The 19,994-nt window shown below is 38.6% G+C and overlaps 1 protein-coding gene across 1 annotated transcript in view; it reads right to left on the bottom strand.

Annotated features, from left to right (window-relative positions):
* Window positions 1-16,862, bottom strand: part of LOC116311885 (T-cell surface glycoprotein CD4-like) — a 52,145-nt gene extending 35,283 nt beyond the window's left edge. The window contains exons 1-4 of the mRNA XM_039620612.1: window positions 16,795-16,862; window positions 16,321-16,659; window positions 16,008-16,229; window positions 15,259-15,387 (exon numbers count right to left, since the gene is read on the bottom strand). Coding sequence (XP_039476546.1) covers window positions 15,259-15,387; window positions 16,008-16,229; window positions 16,321-16,659; window positions 16,795-16,837 — 733 coding nt within the window. The 5' untranslated portion in view covers window positions 16,838-16,862. The remainder of the gene's footprint in view (window positions 1-15,258; window positions 15,388-16,007; window positions 16,230-16,320; window positions 16,660-16,794) is intronic.
* Between the last annotated feature and the right edge of the window lie 3,132 nt (window positions 16,863-19,994).

The raw sequence follows: 19,994 nt of genomic DNA, 5'->3' as shown, positions 1-19,994 counted from the left end.
CTCTCCCAAGCTTCTTTCAGAACATCCATTGGACCTCTGACAGGATGCCCATAAAGTAGCTGGAATGGTGAAAACCCAGTAGAACTTTGTGGAACCTCTCGGTAGGCAAATAACAAAAGTGGGAGCCATTGGTCCCAATCTGACCCTGTTTCATTCACAAACTTCCTGAGCATTGATTTTAAGGTCTTGTTAAATCGCTCCACAAGGCCATCGGTCTGTGGGTGATAGGGACTGGTCTTGACACCCTGGATCCCTAACAAACTGTATACTTCTTTGAGCATCTTGGAAGTGAAATTGGTACCCTGATCTGTGATGATTTCTTTTGGGATACCTACTCTGGAAAACAACTGAATCAGGCAGTTAACAATCTGACGAGCCTTTATTTTCTTCAGGGGGAAGGCTTCAGGATATTTTGTGGCATAGTCACAAACTACAAGTATGTACTTATGACCTGCTTTACTCTGTTCTAGTGGGCCAACAATGTCCATGGCAATGCGTGAAAAGGGTGTATCAATGATAGGCATACTGATAAGCGGAGCTCTATCTGCTTTCCTGCCTGGAGCTGTTAACTGGCACTGTGGGCAAGCTTTACAGTATTGTACCGTATCACTGAACTGTTGGGGCCAGTAAAATCTGGGAATCATTCTAGAAAATGTTTTAGATTGTCCCAAATGTCCTGCCCAGGGAATGGAATGACTCATTTTCAAAATGGTAGATCTCAAACTCTGGGGGGTCACCAATCTTGCTACGGCGATACAACAAATCTCCCTTAACCACAAACACTTCCTGCCTTCCCTCAACGTTAGTTGACTCTAGAACACATTTAGAGAACAATGGTTTAAGTGTTAGATCCTCTTTCTGAAGCCTAGCAACCTGACTAGCACTGGGGAGAGACTCAGTCTTTAAAGGATCTAAAATGTGTTCAGCTACTCTTGTTCCTTCACCTTTTCATGTCTCCTCTGTCTCTTGCTCTTTTTGGTTTAGAACAGTGCTAGACTCGTCCAATGGTGCAACCTCATTTGCGAAAAGGCAATTCATCCCAACCCGAAGCATTAACCTGCTGCTCCTTAGCTTTTGACCTTGTGACCGCTAACAAACTTTCAACGGCTTCAGCCTGACAGGAATGCTTGGTTATTAGCTCTGTGAGTATTGGGAGATCACGGCCCAACACCACTTGATAAGGCAAAGTTTGCAGCACTCCCACTGAAAGAGAGTAACACTGGCCTTCTACTTCAATTGCAACTTCAGCAACTGGGTACGATACCTTATCACCATGAATACAGCATACATCCACTGTTGCTCCTGAAAAGATCACATCCCTAGGAAGACTGTCTTGTCTAACCAGAGAGCGATTACTTCCTGAATCTAACAGAGCTACACAGGGTTTGTCTGCAACAAATACCCCAATTGATGGCTCATGTTGCTGGCATTCAAATTCATTTTTGTGATTCTCACTGACTTCAGTTTGTCTAGTAGAACACATGTAATTTTTACTAACAGACATCTTTGTACACTGAGCTCTAAGATGACCTAGTTGACCACACAAATGACATGCTTTATTGGTTTTATTCTTTGTCTCAGATCTGGCAGGATCTGAGTTATACCAGTTCTGTCTTGTGTGCTTAACTTTCAAGTCAGGGCCACCACCTAACTTGCTCAATGGCATGTTGGAATTTGACTTAGCTTGTGTGAAATCTTTTGATGGTCGACGAGCTGCTAAGAAAGCTTCAGCCAGTTCTGCTGCTTCCTTGGAAGTCTTTGGGTTACGTTCCTTAACCCACATCCGAAGATCAGGATTCAGAACCTTGAGAAACTGTTCCATGATGATGGCGTCTCTGATTTGATCCTTTGTCTTTGTTTCAGGATTCATCCACTTGATGTACAACTCCTTTAGACGGACCTGCAGCTCCCTTGGTGTTTCCTCTGCTCCAAAGGTACTAGAACAAAACCTCATTCGATATGTGTCAACACTTTCATATTTCTGCAAGACAGCACACTTTACTTTTGCATAGTCCATCGTGTCATCAATATCCATGGCTGCATAAGCGGAACGTGCTTTACCAGCTAGCAGTGGTGCTAGGTGAAGAGCCCACTCATTTTGTGGCCACTGGCAAGCATGAGCAATTCTTTCAAAGGTGATTAAATAATGTTCAATGTCCTCACCTTCATTGTAAGGTTGCATTTTTGGCCCCTTCCAGCCTGATTGTCTCACCAGTGTTGAAAGCTGTGCTTCACTGGGTTGATGTACTGGCTCCAAGTCAAGCCTATTTGATTCTTGTGTGCTGGGAGATGGTTCTGGAGTAGGTGCTCTCGAAGAAGCCGATGTAGATGCTTGTACTTCAAGTAACTGGTGCTCTTGATTGCCATGCTGCACCTGCTGTTGAAGCTGGGCAAACTGATGCCGGATTTGCCTCCATCTTTCCTCCTGGCGCTTGTGCTCTTGCTCCAGTTTAGCATCTCGTTCAGCCTGCTGTTGCATCAGAGTTTGCAAAAGTTTGGACAATTCAGCCACATTTTCTTGTCCAGCAATATGGCCACTTATTGCCTCTTGTTGGTCGCTGCAATCTTGTAAATCATCTGCTTCACATTCTGGAACAAGCCCTCTCTTTGCTCGGGTAGACATCTTCTCCACTCCTTAATTGGCCTGGAAACCCACTGCTGCTGCCACCAAATGTGGTAGGACTTGACTTAAGCGGTCAAAGAAGTGCAGGAGACTGATGCTGTCCAGTGTAGCAAGCGATTTATTCACCATTGTGTGACCCAAACAATATTTACAAAGAAACAAATAAGAAACTCAACTCCAAATTAACTCCGTTCAAATAAACATAACTGAACTTAAATCAACGGAAATTAAGGTCAAACTGCACACAGCTACACTGACCTGAACCTTTCTTCTCATACACCTGAGTTCTTCTGTTTAAATAGTCCACTTAACCAAACAATTTCTCCTCTGGACTATTCCATTCCGTAGGTAGGTAAGATGAACATAATTATATTCAAACCTCTACTACTCTTTACTGGCAACATAAACTCTATGGTGTAATCAATACATATTACAACAATAAATCTATTTCTTCCTAAACCCTCTAAAATCAAGTTTATTAAATTACAAGAGTTCTTCCCCTCCTGCACTTGGTCTCTTCCTGTGACCTCAGATGAACCCAGAAGGTATAAAGCAGGAAGTAAAACTACATTTCCTCCTTTTGTTGCTAGAAGACAGGTAGGTAAGGTAAGTTCTAAACAATACAAATTAACAGTTGAAGTAAATAACATGTTAACTTAACAAACTTGTAGGAATTGACATAAACCAAGATGTTATATTATATAATCTGTAAAAGTGTAAAACATAAACAAACCCGGGATAGTAGATGTTTGCCTATTGCAGATTACATGTGAAATATGGTTAAATCAAAACAAGAATGTTAACTAAGAATATAGACAAACGGTGTTCTCACCCACTTTGTCACACACACATTTGGTCAGAATGTGTGCAGACCATGTCAGGTCTGAGGAGATCTTGACACCGAGATACTTGAAGGACTGCACCCTCTCCACCGGAGCGCCATGATGATAATAGGCTTGTAGTCTCTGTGCTGACTCCTTCTGAAGTCCACCACCAGCTCCTTGGTCTTGCCAACGTTCAGCTGGAGATGGTTGTCCTGGCACCATGATGCCAGATTCTTCACTTCATCCATGTAGGCCGCCTTTGACCTCCCTCACACAATCAAGAAAGCATTGTAGTGAAGATGGGGTATCGTCAGTCAGAGAAAAATAGATTTGAATACCATCAGCATAAAAATGAAAAGAAATGTTGTCAAATATAGAGCCCAAGGGTAGCATGTACAATTAGAACAACATAGGGCCAAGAACAGACCCCTGGGGCACACCACAATGAAAAGGTAACAGAAAAGGACCTTTCCAAAAGATACAATTTAAACCATTCAAGGGCGTTCCCTTTAATGCCTACTAAATATTCTAGTCTTGTTAGCAGAATGCTGTGGTCCACCACATCAAAGGCTGAAGACAAATCCTGTAAAACCAAGATCACAGGGCGCCCTGAATCCGCAATTAAAAGAAGGTCATTAAAAACTCTCAGCAGAGCCGTTTCAGTACTATGACATGGTTTAATCCCAGACTGAAATATGTCGCTACTGCGATTAGCATTTAAATAGGCCTGTAATTGCTGATGAACTACTTTTTCTAAAATTTTTGCCATTAAAGGTAATTCAGAGATAGGCCTATAATTTGTCTTTGTGGTCAAGGCCACTTTTCTTAATGACAAATCAGATTTCTTTTAATTGGTGCTATATATTTTTCTAGTTATTGAACCCTAAAATGCACATCATAATTTCCATACTTTATAAGACATTCAAGTAAAACCAGCCCCATTCACATTGTCATGGTCCTGGGTCATTTGAGCCAGTGTTTTGTGTTCTTGTATTTTCATGTCATTTTGTATTATGGTTTCTGCTAAAGTTTATTAGTTAGAGTCTGTGAAGGTTCTCAGTCATCCATGTCATCGTAGTCTAAGGAGCTTAGAAAGAAAAGCGTCTGGACTTCTTTAAGTTGCTTGAAGACATTTCAACGTTGGATAAGAGGTGAATTGTCTTCAATCAACTTAAAGAAGTCCAGACACTTTTCTTTCTAAGCTCCTTAGACTTCATTTAGTTGTTCTGTGACGCACAAAGGATTATTCAATTCAATTCAATTCAATTTTATTTATATAGCGCCAAATCACAACAGAAGTCGCCTCAAGGCGCTTTATATTGTACTGGAGATCGCACAATAATACATACAGAGAAAAACCCAACAATCATATGACCCCCTATGAGCAAGCACTTTGGCGACAGTGGGAAGGAAAAACTCCCTTTAACAGGAAGAAACCTCCGGCAGAACTAGGCTCAGGAGGGGCGGCCATCTGCTGCGACCGGTTGGGGTGAAAGAAGGAAAACAGGATAAAGACATGCTGTGGAAGAGAGACAGAGATTAATAACAGATATGATTCGATGCAGAGAGGTCTATTAACACATAGTGAGTGAGAAAGGTGACTGGAAAGGAAAAACTCAATGCATCATGGGAATCCCCAGCAGCCTACGTCTATTGCAGCATAACTAAGGGAGGATTCAGGGTCACCTGGTCCAGCCCTAACTATATGCTTTAGCAAAAGGAAAGTTTTAAGCCTAATCTTGAAAGTAGAGATAGTGTCTGTCTCCCGAATCCAAACTGGAAGCTGGTTCCACAGAAGAGGGGCCTGAAAACTGAAGGCTCTCCCTCCCATTCTACTTTTAAATACTCTAGGAACAACAAGTAGGCCTGCAGAGCGAGAGCGAAGTGCTCTAATAGGGTGATATGGTACCACAAGGTCATTAAGATAAGATGGGGCCTGATTATTTAAGACCTTGTATGTGAGGAGCAGGATTTTGAATTCAATTCTGGATTTAACAGGAAGCCAATGAAGGGAAGCCAAAACAGGAAAAATATGCTCTCTCTTTCTAGTCCCTGTCAGTACCCTTGCTGCAGCATTTTGGATCAGCTGAAGACTTTTCAGCGAGTTTTTAGGACTTCCTGATAATAATGAATTACAGTAGTCCAGCCTGGAAGTAATAAATGCATGAACTAGTTTTTCAGCATCACTCTGAGACAGGATATTTCTAATTTTAGAGATGTTGCGCAAATGGAAGAAAGCAGTAGGGCTGTTCGATATAACGATATATATCGGATGACGATAGAAAAACGCTCTATCGTTTCATTTTACGCTATCGTTTATTTACTTGTGGTGTCGCAAAATAAACTGTTTACGGCAATATTTTTCATTATTTTGATGGTCACTGTAGTGGCTATATTAATTTCTAAAGTTCTCTCTTTCTCTTATATTTAATATAACCACACTACAGACGGACAAGCGCTTGTTTTTATGCGTTGTCGTTAGCAACAACGACGGTAAAACCACCTCGTGTCCGCTTGTTTATTTTCCACATAAACCTTTCACAATAAAGCTCAAGATCCTGTTGAGACTTTTCAAAATAAACTGAATCACATGAAAGATGCAGAGTATTTATGGATGACAAGCAAAAAAGAGCCGTCAGGTGCTAAAAAATAAACCTCAGACTCAAACATTAGAACAGGCTTTTCCCCGCAGCACGCTGTGTAATAAATACTCACAAAGAAAACGGCGGCAACCTATGTCTAAAAATGTATCGTTTCATGCATCAGTTAAAACACTCGACTCCAGGTACGCGACGCCCAGCTGGAAACACTTCACGCAAGTCGAGCTGCCCGACATTCACAGAATTTACAGAAAATGTTACATTTTTGTGATTTATATCGTTATCGGACGATAGATGTCTTAATATCGGGATATGAGATTTTGGTCATATCGCACAGCCCTAGAAAGCAGTCTTACATATTTGTTTAATATGTGCGTTGAAGGACATCTCCTGGTCAAAAATGACTCCAAAGTTCCTCACATTAGATTCTCTTGTGTGTCTTTGTCCTCTGCAAGTCTGTGTTTATATATTTGGTGTGAGTTCTTGTCTTTTTTTCCCCCTTCGTTTTTCATTCTGTTTCCCCCTGCTTGTCATGTTTATCCATGTTTCCCCAGTCTGTCATGTCTCTCTCTCCCTTGTGCTCCTTCATGTTCCCTCGCTCCCAGTTTGTCTGCCTCCCCTCCACTCCTGTGTCATGTTTCCTGTTTTATTGTGAAGGTATGGTGTTCCCCGTGTGTTTTCACTTCCCTCGTTATTCATCTGTGTGTTTATGAAATAAATTTATTTATTTCAGTGTTTCCCTTGGTCCTGTGTCATGATCTTCCTTTAGGTTTAGTTTAGGTTTCATTATCTTCCAGTTTAGTTGGTTTGTATTTCCTTTTCATTCCAGCAATAAAGCTGTGTATTTGTGTTAAGTCCTGCCTGATGAGTCTGCATTTAGGGCCAATCCTGCCTGCTCCACGCACAGTTTATGACACACATAGCCGCAATACACTTTATATCCCTGCAAACAAAATGTTTAATCCTTGTTACACAGTTTGTTTCCCAACTGAGGATTAACTTTGTATTTAGTTGATTTTATTTATAGATTTTTTTTCTATGTATAGCTGAAATTGTGTAATTCTGACAGTAAAGCCCGGGTTTTCTCTGTGTAATAGAAAAAATCAGCCTTCCTCTCACAAAGCAATGCAGTACAACAAATCTGCTTTACACTTTTGTTTCCAATGAGATCAAAATGAGTGTAAGCAAAGTTTATCTGATCGTTTTTGGTTTGTTTGTTTCTCTGGTGGCCTGGTTTCATGTACTTTATATTCCATTGCACTTCAAATGACCTTTAATCTAAATGTATATCATTTAGATGAATGTTGATGCCTAACTATGTTTCTTGAGCCTCCTCTGAGGAGACAAACTATGATCTATGATTCTTCTAACCCTAAACAGGTAGTTTTGGTGCCCAAGCCAACTGAATAGTTTTGGTGGCTACAGCTAACAGACACCTACTCACAATCAAACTGAATTAAATGAATATGAAAGTATTTCAGAAAATATGTGAACTGAGACATGGGTTTTATTGTGGTATTCTTTGTTTGTCTATCGATCTGTTTGTGCTTTTGCTTCTAGACTGATGAGTGTTTGATTTAGTATCAAAGTAGTTTGCTTTTCATTCAGTTCATTTGCAAAATAGACTTGAAGTCTGTTATCTCTGGCACACTTTCCATATTGTATCTGTAACTTTTTGTCTGTACGATGAGTTTGTTCTTATTTGTCTTTCTTTTGTAAGCTATTACCCTGATTTTGTTTTATGTAATTTGTAAATTGTTGACATGTTGACTAAATACAAAATTGTCATTTTAGAATTCAATCAATTTATATCCAACAGACAGAGAAAATGAAATGCTTCATGGAAGTGAGAAATGATTAGGGGAAAAAAATCAAAAGACGTTAAAACAGAAGCACAGTGGTTTACTGATACTCCTGATAAAAACTGACTGCATGTTTTATGCAGCTGAGTATGATACAACTCTATATTTAGCCAAATATTGCACCCTAAAATACATTTTCCATAATCTACATGAAATGCAGGTGAAATCAACCCTGTTCACACGCCTACAACATTGCACTGTAAGCACACTTGGTGGGCCTTACCATTTCAGAGTAGGCTTGTAATCCTCTGATTTCAGGAACTGACATAAGACATTGCCTATATGTTTCATAACTATATCTGAAGTAGACTACACTGCATCTTTTGATGCATTGTCAATCATCCAGTTAAGTACATTTCCAAAAGTCGACTCTGTTCATCTGGACGTAGCGTTTTATCACTCATCAAAGTGACTAGACTGCATACATTAAAATAAAATAACCAATGAAATTATGCTTTCTGACTCTTTTACACAAGATATAAGTTAGAGTATGTGGTGTCCTCTTTCTAAATGTATTTTAGATTTATGATTTTATAATAACAATAATAATAATAGTTATTATTATTATTATTATCATTGTTGTTCTTGTTTTTGTTGTTGTTATAATTAAGAGAATAATGCACAATTAATGAGATATTTGTTATTGCACGATATAGAAAGTAAACATAAAACTAATGCCAGTATCAGTGCTTGTGAAAAACAAACAAAGCCACAAGTGGAGTGCAAGATGCAAGCTGTAACTGGCTACTTCAGTGTTTCCCACACCCCAACAAGCCTGTTAACTCAGAATGCATATGTATGTGGGCATCAACAGGATATGAATCTAGTTCACAACAACTCATCTGATGCCTCTCGAAATGTAGCGGCCACCATTGTTGGAAACTGGAATTGGCTGGGCCACGCTCTGAATTGTGGGATATGGTGGGCCACGAAGGACACACCCGACTCATCCTTCAAATTCGGGGAAATGAAGGACGCATTTGTCAGCCGCATTTGAAGGAGTCATCGAATTGGGACAGCCTTCGTCGCCTGGCTGTGACGTAATCGGCCTTCAAATGCGGCCTCCGGAGGATGCAGCCTACGTTTTGGGACACAGCTACAGTACTAACCTCAAGTTGCCCTATGATGCATCCAGCAGAGTGTGAATGAGTATGAATGGTGAGCAAGGCATGGTGTATAAAGCGCTTTGAGTTTGTTTGTTTTTTTAAGAACATTTTAAGTAAATCTTCTTTCTTTTTTCTTTTTTTTTTTAAAAAAACCCAGCAAACTGGACTAGTGGAGAACAAAGTAATGTCAGGCCTAAAAAAAGACTTGTCTATACCAGATGAACAGTGAAGGTAGCATGTTCAACACTATTAGTCATAAGACTGGCCTCCAGAGTGTTGAAACAGAATGGGATCATCTTGACAGAGAAAGACAAGTTGAAAAATTACAAGAAATCTTGACTTTGTGCTGTTTTGTGTTGAAGAATCCCTTTCCCTTATATACTGTATGCTTGTTTCTGTATGTTTCCACATTTTAGTAAATCACCACACCTTTTTCCCATTTTCTTAGTAAAGAAAAGGAAATGAGCAGTAGCTCAAGAAAATATGTTTTTATTGCCTCTCTAAGAATGTCAGCTGCTCTGATACTTGGACTTGGCCACCTGTGGTAAATGTTGAGGAGTAAAATACTGATGCTAATGACAGTGTTGAACATGGCCTGAATTTAAAACAAACCTTACATCCTGTTACAAATTCTGTTTTCTGTAATGTATGCAGTTTCTGTCATTTGTCCTTCTTTTAGGCTTAGGAAATACACATTTGGGTGTATTTATAGTTAGTTGATAGCCTCAGCTGAGAACAGTATAATGACGCAGTCATATTAGACCTTGTGCATTTATTTCACAGAATGGAAACAAGGACATATTCACAAGACACATTCACCTCCAACTACAAGCTGAACACCCTTAGGTGACACATAAATCATCATAAAGATTTCCACTGTCTAACCAGCTCAAGTGAGTAGGGTTCAATTGTCATAAAATCATTGTTTTCAGCAATTGAGTAATGAAACAAGTTAATCTACTGAATTCAGTAATCGTCTTGCAGTTAGAATTAGCTCATCACTTGGAGATTATGTATCGGAATTTCAGGAGCAGGACCACGCCTCCAAACACGCTCCTTCCGGTTGTCATCTACATAGGTTCCCCCAGTTCTGCAAGCTGTTCATTCTCGTTTACGTGCCCCACCATCCCTCCCTCCTTGTTCTCAGTTCTTTAACTTCTTCATTTCTATTTAGTGCATGGGGATCTGCCAGGCCCGGGAGCCATCGCCAGTCCCCTTCGAGGGCTTCCCCAAACTGCAGCTCAATTCATGTCAAAGCATTCGCTTTTATCTACTAAAACGCTGTCAAACCTAAAATGAGGATGTGGGCCCAGCTAGTGAAATGCATTACAAGGGTTCTTCGGTTAGCCACAAGCCAGGCAGAGAGAAAGAAAGAAAATCCTTCAAGGACACCTGCATTGGCTGAAGGACTGTTGCTTAACTGGGTGACAGGACACTGTCTTAAGTTGAACACAGGATGCACACACACACGTACACATACGCATGTACACTGACACATGCTCCCCCCCGATGCTTGTCCCCCATCCGATGCAGACGGCGGATCAGCTGGACTGCACAGAGATGCCGCGAACCGATGCTGCTTTCTAAATTGGCTTACTCCAACCCTACTCACCCACCCCTGTTCCTTGTCATGTGTTTCCATGGTGTTACGATGTGAAGATTTATGTGCTTTTGTGCTGAAGAGTTTTTCTTTTCTGTTTTCATTCTCATCCCCTACCTCTAGCTCAGCCTAAACAGAGTTCTCTTTTTTCTCTTCCAATGCCGTATTGTGTTGTACATTTCATTGTTTCTCTTTACACTCCCTGTTCTGACCTGTCTCCCCAATGTGATGTTTGTGTAATGTATGTATGGTTAGCAGAGGTCCAATTTCGCTGCAGGCAACTGCAAGTGACAAATAAAGGCTTCATCAATCAATAAATCAATATGCAAGTCCTCATTACAGTACAGATTTGTTTCAGTGTGTGGTTCTTTAGTTTGTGGTTTATGTAGTTAATAATAATATTTATGTGACCATACCTTTCAGTTTCATGGTGTGAACATCTAACTACTGGATTACTTTTTGTGCCAGAGGCATGGTCCCTGGCTCAGCTGCAGGGGAGGAATGGTGCAGTGAGCTCAATAGGGCGGTGCCAGGGAGGCAGGTGAGAACACGGCTGGTGGCGTTTGGACTGATGACGGTCTTTTCTTCCCTTTTTAGTGAGGCGGGAGAAGAGAGAGGAGTGTTGTTGAAGCTCTGAGCATAATCTGTGTGTGTGGAGTACATTCTACACTTTTAAGAAAAAAAAACTAGTATGTTAATGAGGTACTTTTTTGAATAACAACCCCAACAATGGATGCAATAGTATTGTTTATTTCCAGTATCTTTTATAAAAGTATTCCCAGATACTACAGTGGGCAGATAGGCAAGATGCTATTTAACTTTGAATATAAAAACTAAAAAGTTACAAGAACATAAGCAGCAAATAAATTGTTGCCCATAAGACTTTTACTTAAAAAAATGTATATCTTTTTGCACAGCTACCAATCTGCCTTGTACGGAGCCCCGCAAGGGACATGGGAGAAAAAAAAAATGAAGATGAACTTTTGCGAGATGTCGCAAAATAGGCCGCATCCTCCGGAGGCCACCAGCTCGAAGCTGACAAGCCAGACGACGAAGGCTGTCCCAATTCGAAGGCTGCTCCAAATGCGTCCTTTGTGTCCCAACCTATCCCAAATTTAATAGCGCGGGCCCAGCCAACTCCAGTTTCCAACAATTGCGGCAGCAATATTACTTAGTTTTAATATTACGCTTTCTGGGTCACAAAATAAACTTTTAAGATCTTTTCAGGCGAGAATGTAGCTGTGTAAACTTCAAATATCTGCTCAGTTTATCAACACATCAAATATTTGCAAAAGTGCTCTCACGTTTTAGGAGACGTTTGTTACCCACCAGTTTGAAGCTGACTGGGTTGTTGAGACCCACAAGAGCCAGCGAGAATACTGCACTCCCAGCACATCGTGCCTCAACCACCCGGTCAGCTTCGAGCTAGCGGCCTCTGAAGCATGCTGCCTATTTTTGCAAGATCTCGCAAAAGTTCATCTGCAATTTTTTTCTCCCATGTCCCTTGTGGGGCTCCGTAGCCTTGCAATAAACATACACAGCATATATATTAACTACTCCACCTCCTTAATCAAAAACAGGAATCCTGGCAAAAAATCTTCATAAAGGTAATAAAAAGAGCCTCTCTCAGCAAACCAAAAAAAAAAAAGAAACAGAAGAAAAGAAAACAATCCCTCCTCATTGTAATTTTCTTTTTGGTCACAACTATACGCCAGAGGAATCTGCATTTTTCATGGGGACAGCCTTTTACTGGCCCTCTCTGATGCCAGAGTATATGGTGCACTCTGGTGACTCCTTCTTACTCTTCCATCTTGAAGATCTTCTTGAGGGGAAATCCAGAGCCACATAGTTTAGTCCTACTTCTTCACCCTCCTGTAAATTATCAACAGAAATGAACAAACATTTGAAAATATTTTTAAACACATAGGACACATAAACACAAACAACACAGAGAACAACACAAAGCCTTGTCTGTTTGTTTCTCTTCAAACGATAGGCTTATTTGACATGAGATGACTTCATGTTTCCGTGCAATGGTAACTGCAGGTGTTTCATATTTGCTAGTTACGATCATAAAAACACATATCTAAAGTAGACATATTACAGTAAAGTGTGACCTAACCAAAATGTCATCGTTCACTTTAAAGGACTTGTTGGTGGGATGTCAGATGTGATTCATTACTAGACTGTCATTTGACACCTCAGCTTCAGATCAAAAATATTTTTTTTACCTTTGCTGTCTGCACTTTCTTGTATCTCACAACATCCAACTGCTTCCTGTTTCTTTTACAGAATGTTTATCTGACTCGTTCTGTGTGTTTCAACCTTAAAAATTCAGTATTTAATTTGTCAATGATAGTACCTATCAAGTGCAGTGCCTATCCAATATTATGATCAAAGTCTAGTCCTATATTTCATTATTAGATAGATATTATATGGATATTTGGATAGCTATAGATGGTGTGTGTGTGTTTACCTCATTGCTCATTTGATCCCCAGATGATTTTTCCTGTTCAACATCAGTAAACACTTCTACTTTTCCTGTTCATTAAAGAAGATATTAGCAGTGAAAAAAAATTATTTTTCACCTTGTCAGGTCAGAATCCAGAATAAACTGTTTAAAGCTATAGTAATGCTGTACAGAGCCTCCATTTACTCTCACAGCAGCTTCAGTTATATACATGATGATAGAAGCACATTTTAGCACCTGCAAATTCAAACCATTAACCTCCTGTTTTACCACTTTGATTGATTAAAATCTGACTACTGGAACAGCTGCTTGAGTCTGGTGGAGTCATTTTTATGTTCATGAAATCCGTTTGAAACAACTTCTGTTTAACTATCTACAATTGTGACTTCATCTATTGAGTAACTATTTGAATTTTAGTAAAGTAGGAATAGTTTTTGTTTGTGTTCACTTATATACACTATTGTACTGGAAATGTTGATAATAGTTTTAGAAAAAGATGGCTTTATAGAAAACTTGCATGAACCACGAGGAATTAATTTAAAATTCAAATTTCTGGCAGTTGTGAAGTTTGACAGTTCACTCTACTGAGTAGAGCCGAACAGAAATATCACACAGAAAGTGCTGAAATATGTTGAAAATTCACTAATTTTGTTAAACATGACTGATTGCTTTAAAATAATCGTTGGCCCTTTTTCCAAAACTGAAGAAGTTAACTATCCTCTGCCAATCTGGTGTACAATCAACTTAACTGGCAAATGTATTTATACAGTAAAATACAATAAATTATAAAAATATTCAAAGATGCAAATTATCAATAAATACATCGTCAGACAGACTGAGCTTTTTTTCATTCATCTGAGAGAACAGTGCAGTGGATTTACTATAGTCATGACTTTCCCTTACATTCCCCCACAGGTAGGCTCATCAGGTTGCTTTCGCGGACTGCTGTTGTTAAATTCTTATCTTTTAGTTCAGCAGACTCCAACTTTGTCACATACTGCAACTGGTGATTGTAGTCTTTCTTTTGCTCTGGTGATGTTCTGTGAGCTGAAAGGCCTCTCTAATCAGAACCAATAAAATATTTCATGACTTTCATGGCTGTGGTGAGCACAATTTAAATTTGCATAAATTTTATTAATGCAAAAGTTCAAATAAATATCAATTTGATGATTTTAAAGTTATAATAGAGTTGTTTAAGAGCTTAATTTAAAGGTTGAACATATATATGGGACAAGTCATGAGCCACAATTGAGAATTATTTATTTAAAGTTTTGAGAAAAATAGCACTAAAAGGGTAGAAAAACAAATGCCCTGACTTAATTAAAAGTGTATATCATAATAAATAAAAACAACAAATTAAATGAAAAGCTCTGAGCTGTACAAATAACAATCAGGATAGAAAAGGACTTCGTCACTACTACTAGTTATAAATGTCATAAGAAACCTACAAGATAGTTTCTTGTATAAATAATGATTGATATTAGTATTAGCTTTTAATATTTTAACATGTTTTAATCTCATTGGTCATGCATTTTATTGACTTTTTAACTTTTGCCCTTTGGCTACACTATAAATACATAAATAAATAGCTAATGGAACCTTTTCACATATATCAACCACACCGGGTACGACTCCTGTCAGCTAAGAACTTCAAACTGAGGTTACAGTTCAGTAAATAGTAAATGGCCTGTATTTATATAGCGCTTTTTAATAGTCCCTAAGGACCCCAAAGCGCTTTACATATCCAGTCATCCACCCATTCACACACTGGTGATGGCAAGCTACATTGTAGCCACAGCCACCCTGGGGCGCACTGACAGAGGCGAGGTTGCCGGACACTGGCGCCACCGAGCCCTCTGACCACCACCAGTAGGCAACGGGTGAAGTGTCTTGCCCAAGGACACAACGACCGAGACTGTCCAAGCCGGGGCTCGAACCGGCAACCTTCCGATTACAAGGCGAACTCCCAACTCTTGAGCAACGAAAATAAGTCAGTTGCCTGGGAATTTTTCCAGCATTGTGTACATATATATACATATATATGTGTATAGATATATATATATATATATATATATATATATATATATCTATATATAGAGAGAGATATATATAGATATACATATACATATACATATATACGCACGCTACGTTATATTAAATGTGATTAACTTACCTTTGCAGTGCTCACGAGGTTGTTTTTTCTTTTTTCTTTCCTTTGTCTTTTTGGTGAGAATCAGTGCAAAATTCACAAACACAGAGCAGGCCAGCAGTACGCCAAGCACAGTAACGAGCGGGAACTCCTCTGGAATAAGAAAACATCACAGCAGACAATTAACATCCTAATTATGTAATGGCATAATAATGTACATATCTCACTGTGACCGCGGTCACAGTATTAAAGTTTCATATAAATAGTTTTCATTCACTGCATGAATTTTGAGTTTCAGAAGTAAGACGTTTTTTTAGAAAAAGCTAAAAACAAAAAACATTCAGGACTGCAGCCACTTCCAAGATGTGCAGTGTCTCAGTAATAAATTGTCATAAAAGTTAGTTCATACATTTATGATTTTTTATGCAGAGAGAAAGAACAAAAAGCAAAAGTAGCAGCTTCATTGTAAAGCTTACAATAAGTCTTGTAAGCTTTAAACTGCAAATCTTGTTTATAGATTTCCAACCACTGTGGACTGTGAGACATAAGAACATTATAACGTTTATATAAAGTATTTTGAGCTGTCAGCAGCTAATGATACATCATATTGCATATCAACACAATGATCACCTAATTATCTCACACATCTAACTCACATCAATTTTAGAGGGCTCAAACTACCATGCGAAGCCCTCTAGTATATATTCCTGGAAACCAAGACAGCAATAACAAGCAAAATAACTAAAGACGTAAATAAGACTTTACAAACATACTGGTCTCCACTTTAGCTCCTTCATCAAACAGGATTTGTCCACATGTTACCACAGTACAGTAGTACGTCCCACTATCAGATGTTTCACCATATGGACACTGATCTGTCTCAGTTTTGTTCTTGGAGTGGAGCGAACACTGCATAGTCACTGCATTACCCAGATGGACTGGCCCCACTTCTGGAGTTTGTTTCATGGTTACAAATGCATTTTGCGTTTTAGGATCTGTGGGAATCACATAGAGACAGAAAATAGCATGAACTATAATTGTTTGGGTTTAGCCACAGATATGATATAAACAATGAAATTAACATACCTTTCACTGCCAAAATTGTGCCATTTTTAAATGTCATACTGAATGATGATCCTGCTTGACAGAAGTACATTGCTTCATCTTTTTTGCTTACATTTCTTATGATAAGAGAAAGCACATTACCCATTTGTGTGGCACTGAATCTTGAGTTGTTAATTTGAAATAATATTTTGTCAAAACTTCCTTCAGCAACTGTTTGAACCATATATCCAAAATTCAGCTTATACCAGTAAAACAACCCTTGATCACTTCCAGAGAGCGCACATGTCAGTGTCACATTATCTCCGGGTTTAGCCACAGTTAAAGAGATCTGCTGAGGAGCCTCATTCATTTCAATCAAAGCTGAAGAAAAGAGACAAACAGTAATAGTTAGAACACAACAGAAAAAAACATTCAAAAAGTATATTCATCATGTAATGCCAAATATTACCAAACCTCATATATTTTGTTTTACATTGTTTACAACGATAAACTTACACAGTGTACTTAGAAGCATCAAAGAAACCAGTCTTCCAACCATTGTGGTAACTCAGCCTTCTCTTTCATAACTAATATCTTTCCACTCAAAGGAAGATTTAGTCATGAGCTGATTAAGGTTTACAAAGTGGAAATCACAGTGATTGGCTGAAGGACAAAACGCACTTCCTGTAAAGATTTGCAAACCATTTACATATATAGAAGCAAACATATTATTGCAAGCTGGTGACAGAACAAAAAAACACTGCTTTTGCTAACATAAGTTATGTTGTGTTACACGTTTGCTTTTTTGAGAATTGTAATGTAATTTCATAATTTTATTATACTCTACTTGATCTGCTAGTCTTTATCGACCTTTGAGCTTCAAATTGTTACATTTAATTGTTTTGTAAATGTAAATATTAAAAAAATTAGTGAAGTTAATTTAGGTCCTTGTCAGTCTGTTAAAAATAAAGGATGATAGACAAAGCTGACATGGATCACCTGTTAGCTCTACTTTTACAGAGTGATAATACAACTTTTAACAGTGGCTGAATACTTTCACAATTGCTTAAATAAGTGTGTTGTGATTTTGCCAGTGATAACGTAAACTTTGTTCTGAACTCTATTTTCTGTTTACACAAAAAATAGAGTTTAAAAACTAAAGGTTTTACCAACCGTTTGAAAAAAATGTAAGTGCCAAAAATTAATCTGACACTTTGAAACATGAATGACCAACAAACAGGTTTTTTTTTTTTTTTTCTTTGTCATGACATGATATTGTAGGCAGGTACTTACAGTAGAAGAAGATGCTTATTGAGTAATTCTCTGCGAGGTGAGAAATAATGAGGGAAAATATGAAAAGAGGCCACCACAGACGTACACCCATTGTTTTGATTAAAGCTGACTGCAGGAAGTGTATACTGTGTGCAGCTTAGTGTGCTACAAATCGATCCATCCATCAATTTTTTTAATTATCTGTTATTTATGTTATTTCTTTTTCAAGTTATTGTACCCTAAAAAATAAATCACATTTTCCATAACTTACATAACATTAAGTGAAACCAGCATTGCCACACACTTTATCTCCCTGCACACAAAATGTTAATTCCATGTTACATAATTTGTTTCATATCTGAGTAGATAAACCAAGATCATTTTCAACCATAACCAAGTTTTTCTGTTGCCTAAGCCAACAAAGTAGTTTTGGTTTCTACAACTACACCTTTACTGGCTGCACTGATACTGTGCTGCCAGTGTCGATGCACTGAATTAGTTTTCTGTTTATCAGAGCTTAGCAGACACCTATTCATAATCAAACATGCAATGAACTGAAAAATACTGAACAAGAGTCTTTATTGTGGTGTCCTGTCTGTCTGTTTGTCTGTCTGTTTTGTTGATGTGGTTTTTGTATAATTTGCAAACTGTTGACATGCTGATTAAATACAAAATCATATAAATCATTCACTTTACATTCAAAGGACAGGGAAGATGAAACTCTTCACAGAGGTGTGAAACGATGAAGGAAAAATTCAAAAGACATCAAAACAGAAGCACACTGGTTCACTGCATGCTGTATGCAGCCTAGTATTTGAAGAAAAAAATCCCCTGTTGCCCCTTCAGGCGGTTTGTCCTTCAAGCTCAGGTCCTCTACCAGAGGCCTGGGAGCTTGAGGGTCCTGCGCAGTATCTTAGCTGTTCCTAGTACTGCGCTCTTCTGGATAGAGATCTACAATGTTGTTGCTGGGATCTGCTGGAGCCACTGGCCTAGCTTGGGAGTCACTGCACCTAGTGCTCTGATTACCACTGAGACCACTGTTATCTTCACGCTCCACATCTTCTTGAGCTCTTCTCAGAGTCCTTGGTACTTCTCTTGGAAATGAGTCTAAATCTAAATATCAGGAAGTAGGAACATGAGAATCTGGAGGAGTCCCACTATGCGACAAAAACGGTTCAGGAAACACAATACAAAGTGCAAGATGTTGATCTGGCCTTCAAACTCAAGCATCCTGCATTGGAACAAACCCACACATAACCCAATAGACAACCCACAGAACCCAAAATGGTTGTTCATTCATTATTTAAATTATATAAAGAGATTTTATTGTAGTTTAGAAAGTTCTTATCAACCCTGTGGTGAATTACAGCTTCGTATATGATGTGCTCTGGATAACAGACTACTGGTTGTGTCTGAGCTGGTGCACATACTGTGGATAGGACATGAAGGGAAGCCACAAATGACTAGACATGGAGACATGTCAAGAACTTTTCTGCAGGTAAGCATGTGTGCAGTCAGTGGCAATCAGGTGCAATGGTATACTTGTATTAAAGTGTGGAAACCCCAGAAATATTGAAATCATTTTGTAAAAGTTATAATTATACAAACTGATCATTTTGTAAGTCAGTCATCCTGCCAACCACCTTATTTATAAAGCAATTTGAAAACTGCAAGTGCTGACCAAAGTGTTTAACGAGGACATAATAAAAATGAAAAAAGAAAATAAAGTAAAATATATTTTAGTATATTGATATGTAACACCGTTACTCACATGCCAAACCGGGAGGGGGGGAATAGGCAGTTACACATATACATGCTAACACCCTTACAGGGGAAATTCTGGGAGTACAAAACTTCTTGCACAGATAAAGGAAATCACTGAATCCTGGGGCTTATTCACTTATTGTTCCATGTGTTTTCTTTTTGTTTGTTTGTTTTTTCATTGCTTAATCAAGATTCTCCAAAACTTCTGAGACCTTATGTATGTTTATAGGTGGAAACACTGACCTTTACAAGCTAACAGTGACGAGGCAAATAGTTTGACTGAATCAGCAAAAGTCTTGTGCTTTTTCACTTTCCAGTATTGTGGTATGTCCCAGTATCAGTGCTTGTGAAAGAACAAGCAAAGCCACATGTAAGCCACATGCAAGATGCAAGCTATGGCTGGCTACTTTTCTGCTTTCAACGCCCTACCAACCCTGTTTGCTCAGAATGCATATGCATTTGGGCATCAACAGGACGTGTAACTAGTTCAAAACAAGCTGCCGCAGATTATTTTTAGCTGAAGCTGTCAATAGTTTTTAGACCTTCCTTCCTGAATGTGGCCTCATTTTGCTATGATTAATCTAGATTTGTACAAAAATAACCTTTAAAATATACAACTACAACTTTTAAAACATATATATATATATATATATATATATATATATATATATATGTGTCAC

The sequence above is a fragment of the Oreochromis aureus genome, linkage group 2 (genome assembly GCF_013358895.1).
Source record: "Oreochromis aureus strain Israel breed Guangdong linkage group 2, ZZ_aureus, whole genome shotgun sequence".
Lineage (NCBI taxonomy): Eukaryota > Metazoa > Chordata > Actinopteri > Cichliformes > Cichlidae > Oreochromis > Oreochromis aureus.
Note: the sequence above shows the minus strand (reverse complement) of the source record. Positions and strands in the feature narration are given on the sequence as shown.